This window comes from Pterocles gutturalis, unplaced genomic scaffold, assembly GCF_000699245.1.
Source record: "Pterocles gutturalis isolate BGI_N339 unplaced genomic scaffold, ASM69924v1 scaffold4751, whole genome shotgun sequence".
In the NCBI taxonomy this organism is placed as follows: Eukaryota; Metazoa; Chordata; class Aves; order Pterocliformes; family Pteroclidae; genus Pterocles; species Pterocles gutturalis.
Window position 1 is genome coordinate 1 of NW_010102817.1, and position 6710 is coordinate 6710.

Genomic DNA, 6710 nt, shown 5'->3' on the forward strand with positions numbered 1-6710 from the left:
GCGGCGTTATCAGTGTGATTCAGCACGGTCCCGGTTTATCAGAGCCGGTGCAGGGGCTGAGCTCGGCGGGAATTGCCGGATCCCTTCTTCTCCCGGCACGCGAGGCATCGCTGGATAAATTGCCGCCTGGCTTTGTTTACTTCTGAAATAATCAGCTTTGTGCCTCTTACCTTGGGCTTTATCGCACCCAGGGCTCCCCGAGTTATTGCAGAGCAGCTCCAGCCCCAAAGTGCAAAATCAAAACAGATGGGCGCTTTGTTTTTGCCTTCTTGAGGGGAAGGCTGCTCATTGAAAAGCCCTATTACGATGCAAATACCGGGGTGGCGTGAATATTCAAAACCCCTGCGCTCCTTTTGAAACTCTTTACATAAATTTAAAGCGCTTTATATGCCCTCGATACTTTTTTGCTCCTCTGGAGTGGAGCTTGGTTAACAGAATCTCTTTTTCTCTGCCAACTTTGGAGGGGTTTGGCCGCGTTTTAGGGGAGCACGGCCAGAGGTGGCATTGAGGTGCAAAGCAGCCAGCGCCGGGGCTGCAAAAATTATGACCGTGCTCAATGGGGAGGAGGAACCGCCAGCTGTAACGCTGACTTTGGTGGTGACCCTTGAAGAACCAGGCGTGCTCTCAAGTGATTTACTGATATTTGGGTGCTCCATTGTCCCTTTGGGGTTTTTTTTCCCCTTTGGTTTCTCCGTGTGACCCTTTGTGGAGAGGGGCCGGGGTGTTGCAGGGTGGGCTGAGCTCAGAAATCGCAGCGGGCAGTGGTTTGGGGGGGTACGTGGTGAATCACTGTGGCTTAGCCCCAGCTGCGATGGATGAGATGGTTCATTAGGGGAAGGAGATAACAAGCTAGATGAGGCAACCTAGCTCCAGCTTTCCAGCAAGGGCTCAAGGGACTGGTTTCGGTGGCTGCTGGGCATCTTATCACAAACCCCACCATTACAAACTGGGGTGCTGGTGGGTTTTCCCAGTTGTGTTCGTATCGTCCTGGTTGTCCCAAGCGCAGGGGTTTAGGGCAAATTGCTTTTAACCTGCCCGTGTGGGGTGGATGCCACTGAACAGTTCTGTCTCGGGGAGCGGGTGCTTGTATTTTGGAGGCGGCCATGTGATGCCGCTAATTGCCAGGCCCTCGTTTGAGCCGAGGCAATGAAGAGCAACATTTTCCTTGCTGTCCCTCCAAGGCGATGACTTGCCCGAGGCTGCTGGTTGGGATGACAGCAGCGTCACCCGGAGCCGTGTGCTGTGGAGAGGTGATGCAGCCCATGGCGGGGATCTGGGCAGAGCATCCCTGAAACCTCCGTGTTGTGCCACGGCACACAAGTACTGTTTTGTACAAAAAAGAGGCATTGTGCTAATTGTAGCAGGTTTACGTGGTGGTGTCATGATTGACCAGGTAATCTGTGTCTTTGTGAGTTAGAGGCTAGAGCTTGGAGGTTGGTATTGATCCCAGGCACTTAATATGCGAAGCGGTAATTACTGTTGAAGCCTATATTGTTTTGGGTTAAATTTAGCTGCGAATTTAGTCTTATTGAGCCTCTACATTGTGCGCCGTGAAGGTTATCTGGCTCTCAGGAGGGGGTGGATTTAAAGGCAGGAAAGAAACACCGGTGAAAACTTCCTTTTCTCATCATCCCCGAGTGGTTTGCTTCCCAGAACTTCTTATAGCCAGAAGAGAAAGAATAATGTGGTTACGACCCTGAATAGTTCTCCAAAACCTTCACTTTTCCGCACTGTATTCTCAAGCTGGTCATTTTGGGGTGACTTATCACTGCACAGAAGGCCAGCTATAAATCTGACCAGAGCGATGCCCTGTGCAGGGAACAGCCCCTCTCCTCCTCGCAGGGGACCGGGGAGCCCCTGGCTCAGCTGCTGCCCACCCGCCCCTATTATCCCGCCAGCCCCGGGCTGCCCTCCTGCATCTCAGCTGCTGGCCCATCTGGAGCCGAGATGAAAGGCTGGGCTTTAAGTCAGGCTTTGTGTGCCTCTTGTGGTTTTTTTTCCCCTCCCCACCTCCTCCTCCTCTCTTAGCCCTTTCTCCACTGCCACTCTCCCATCCCCGACCTTGCCAGGCAGCTCGGGTGCGGAGGGTGGCTGTGCGTGCCGGGTCTCTGATGGCATTGACCTCATTATTTTGACTGTTGGGTGATGCCAGGCAGCCTCGTCAGCTCAGCAGGTAGGAGGGTTAGCATTCAGGGGTTTGCCCTTTTTTTTTTCTTTTTTCCTTTTTTTCTTTTTTCCCCTTTTTTCTTTTTTTTTTCCCCCCTTTTTTCCTTTTTTTTTTTTCCCCTCCCTTCTCAAAGCCCTGCTGATTAATTCAGCGGGGAGTAGGCATCTTGGGTCACCTTGCGCAGCCGGCTGCGAGCTGGTGCCGGCTTCCTAAGATGGAGGTTGCGCAGGATGCGTGCGGGATCGCCCGGCTGCCGGCAGCTCGCTGTCCTTGACTGACTGCAGGTAGGCGAGGAGTGTTGCCCTTCTTTCTTTATTTCTGATGCTTTTTATGCTGCAAAGCATGAAATCCCCTCCCTGGGCTGCGTTGCGCTGGTCGGGTCTCACCCACCCGACTGTCCCTCACCCAGGGGACATACGGGGCTGCCGGGGCCACCGTCCCCTTGCCAAAACCTCCCTGGGGCTGCAGGGCAGGTCTGTCCCCCAGCAGGGACTGTGCACCCCCTGCTCTTCTCCTTTGGGGTTCATATTTTTCTTGCTGGTTTTATGGGTTCTTCAGCCCACCTGGACTCATCTGGGATAATTTTTTGGGGGGCTGTCTGCTGGTACAGCACGGAGAGGGGGTGACCCCAGTGCTCTGTCAGTGCAGGTACTCGGGGACATGTTGGGAGGTGGCATTTAAAACTTTGCTCTGTCTAACTGGGGGAACTCGTTCTGGTGGTGTGGAAGTAGGGTCAGGTGCTGGAGAGGTCTCTGGGGGGTCAGGAGGTGGCTGACCCTGAAGATAAGAGTTTCAAAAAAGCCTGGGAAGCTCCTCGGGTCCAGGTGACCTTTGCTGCAGGCTTGGCTGTGAATTTTGGGCCTCCTGGGGTGTACAACTGGGCTCTCCTGGCTGGTACCCTGCCACGGCTGCTGTCGAGCCCTATGGGTGCCGAACTGGGGGTGCGGGTGGGAGAACGGGGTTGTCGGCGTGACAACTAGGAAATTAGTTTGTTGCCATCCTTCTGCTTGCAAGCACCCAGGTTTTGGGGTGCTGACCCTTCCTCTGCACCCTGGGTTGGATGCAAATGCATCCTTCCCGCAGTGCTGGGGTGCTTTGGTAAAACAGGTCAAGATGCATCGGGGGAGGGGGGGACCAGGGGACATGGAGGATGTGGGATGGGGAGGGATTGTGTCCGCTCTCTCTTGAGGTCTGGCGATGCTGCTGTCCTTGCCCACGTCACCATGGGAGGAAGGACAGCCGGGCTATTTCTGTCCACTGGACCCTGCGTGCCGCTTGGCACCAGCCCTGCATCCGCTCCTGCCAAGATGCATCGGGGGAGGGGGGGACCAGGGGACATGGAGGATGTGGGATGGGGAGGGATTGTGTCCGCTCTCTCTTGAGGTCTGGCGATGCTGCTGTCCTTGCCCACGTCACCATGGGAGGAAGGACAGCCGGGCTATTTCTGTCCACTGGACCCTGCGTGCCGCTTGGCACCAGCCCTGCATCCGCTCCTGCCGCGGCTGCTGCAGTGTCAGCCCCAGAGATTCCCCAGTTATCCAGCCACCTGGGTGGGACAGGTTTTTCTGCTCGCCCCTCTGCCTTGTGTGAGCTGACGGGCTGGCTCATGATGCCCTTGAAGATCAGAGTTGGGCAGGGGGAGAAAATCGGGGTGCACCTTGCTGTCAGGGCAGCTCTGCTTGTTCTGGGATGACCGTGGGCACCGCTGGTGACACTGGTGGCCACAGGAACCCTGCGATGCTGAGAGGGAGGAGGGGAGGTGGCTGCTTGGTGGCAGAACTGGACAGCAACAGGGTTTGGATAGAACCCCCCCTCTTTGGGAAATGTGCAACCCGGGGATGTGTCCTTGGGGTGCTGGGTCCCTGCGGTGTCCATTGTCACTTGGTGAGCCTCAGCAATGGTGGCTGTGGTGCCTGTTGTGCCCCTCAGGGTGGTGGCAGGTCCCCCGTGGTGGCCGTACATGCCACGGCTGTTGTGGCACTGGGTTATACTGGTGTGGGGACCCCGCAGCCAGGCTGGGTAAATGGATGCCAGCTGAACCCTTCCTTTCAGACAGACCGTTTCCCTCCCTGCTCCTCTGCCAAAACAGTTCCTGGGGCTGTGATGCTCTGGATAGCGATGGGCTGAGAGAGAGGAAAACTCGTGGATGGGGAGGGGAGGATGAAGCCCTTGGGTGAGTGATGGGGAAACCACTTGGGTGATGCCCCATCCCTGGAGGGGTTCAAGGCCAGGCTGGATGAGGCTTTGAGCAACCTGGGCTGGTGGGAGGTGTCCCTGCCCATGGCAGGGGGTGGCACTGGATGGGCTTTAAGGTCCCTTCCAGCCCAAACCATTCTGTGATTCTCTGTTTGCTGGTGCTGGAGAGCAGCCACCTCTCAGCTGTCTCCATGCTGGGCTCAGCTCTGCTCCAGGGCTGGCTTTGCTGTCACTCAAGCAGTGTCCCCTGTGAAATGCTTCTCTGCCTTCAGACAGGGTTTGACCTGAAATACCTAAAGGACAGCAGTGTGGTGTGCCACGGGACAGGGCAGTGATGGGGACACATCCTCCCCAGGCTTTGTGGCGGGGTTGTGGAGCAAAGCAGAGATGCTGCACGCTGGCGTCAACAGGGCTGATGGTGCCTTGGGACTCCCTGCACCCAGGTCGGCTTAAAAAAGAGGATGTTTGGTGCAGGGACGGGTTTTGCATTCGTGGAGGGGGTGTCTGCAGTGGCTGGCTGGCCTGGACTGTTCAGGGTGGGATCTCCTGCCCTCCCCACCCCACGCTGTGCTCCCTGCTGCTGTTGGGATGTTTATCTTCTGGCTCAGGCTGGCAAAGCTTCACCTGCAACACCTGGGACCCGGTGGAGCTCAAGGGAATAATTTTCCCCAGCAGCACCTGAGCTGCTCCAGCTGAGCTAAATGAGCTGCTCGTGGAGTGGCACAAGGTGGCAGGTAGGGACGTGCCACCCAGGGGGGGCTGCCCTGGCCACCTGGGCTGTCCCCACCCCAAGGGTCTGACTTTTTTTTTTTTTCCCTTTGGTCTTTTTGCCATGCAACTTCTGGCTTCACCCAGCAGGATGCAAGAGGCTGGAGGGGTGGCAGAGCACCCGGTTCACTTAATGCCAACAAGAACTGCAGCAAACAGCCTCGTGGGCTGATCCTGTCCCATTCTTTGGGCTTTTTCCCCCTTTTTGTGCCACGGTCAATGCTCACTGGCCCCATCTCTCCTTGCAGGTGAGCGTGGCAGGCTATGGGATGGATGAAGCCGAGCAGGACCAGTATGAAGCTCGTCTCAAAGAGCTCTTCGACAGCTTCGACAGCACGGGGACGGGGTCGCTGGGGCAGGAGGAGCTCACCGATCTCTGCCACATGCTGCATCTGGAGGAGGTGGCCCCGGCGCTGGAGCAGACCCTCCTCCAAGGCAACCTCCTAGGCAGGGTAAGGATGGGGTGATGCGGGGAGGGCGATGGGGGAGGGGCGGGTCTGGGAGCAGGGCAGCACCGGGCATCTGCTGCTGTGCATGTGGGAGGGGGATGGAAAGAGGCTGGATGGGTGGAATTTGGGGATGTCCAACATCACTGAGGCTCTGGGGCTGCAGGATGTGCAATGGGGAGCTAAAGGCAGGGCTTGAGCCTGGGATGTACCTTGACCTGAGCTGATGGGGCTGCATGCGGTCAGGCATATTTCTCTAAAGGAGAGAACATTGTCCAGCGTCAGACTGAGTTGCTTTTCTCCGTGTTACCTGATGTTGGTGTCCATAGGCGGCTGCGGGTATCACAGACCACCCGGGATGGGGTTTTGGGGAGAAGTGGCTCCTCCCTTCTGCACATCCCAGCAGCCCGTGTCGAGGGGAGCTGTGCCTGGCCAGCACACGTGCTTTCCAAAGGCATTTTTTGGTTGTGGTTGTACCTTTGCAGGGTTAAATGCCAGGGTGCTGAGCAGAAGCTGCTCGCCCTTGGGGGGACCTCCACGTTCAGCCGGGATGTCCTTGTGCTCCTGCATTGCCTCCTTCCCGGCACGCTGTGCTCGGAGCACGGTGGATGTTTCCCTTAAAATCACCCTGAAATCCCATCACTGCTCATTAAAATCAGAAAACACAGAGCGGGGCAGCCAGGGCTCTCAAAAGACATGAGCTAAGCAGCCACCCCGACTCCAATTTCCTATCAAGCTGCAGCTTTCACTGAACAAAATAATTCCTTTAACAAACAAAGCCTCCTCTTCCTCGCCTGCCCTGCGACTGACAGCGAGCAGTGCTGGAGCACGGATGGATCCAGCTGGAGGTTTCTGACCTTTGGGCTTGCAGCGTGGCATTTGCTTGAGCACTGGAGACTTTCCGTGCTGCTTGGCTGTCTTGAGCTTGGATGCTGTTGTCCGGCTTTGCCGCTCGTGGGATGCTGGGATAAAGGGAGAGGAAGAGCAGTGCTAAAGACGTGGTTGTCACAGCGCTAAAGCAGCAGTGCTCATCCCTGTGGCGTGCTCAGAGTGGGCAAAAAGCAAAGTTAGACGCAGTAAATGCTCAGCCGAAAAAGCCCCTAACAGCATTCCGAGCGCTGGGTCACGCTCGC

The 6710-nt window shown here is 56.7% G+C and overlaps 1 protein-coding gene across 1 annotated transcript in view; it reads left to right on the forward strand.

Moving 5' to 3' along the window:
• Positions 1-5382: 5382 nt before the first annotated feature.
• Positions 5383-6710, forward strand: part of NIN (ninein (GSK3B interacting protein)) — a gene marked incomplete at its 3' end in the record, with an annotated part of 37146 nt that continues 35818 nt past the window's right edge. The window contains exon 1 of the mRNA XM_010086429.1: positions 5383-5583. Coding sequence (XP_010084731.1) covers positions 5401-5583 — 183 coding nt within the window. The remainder of the gene's footprint in view (positions 5584-6710) is intronic.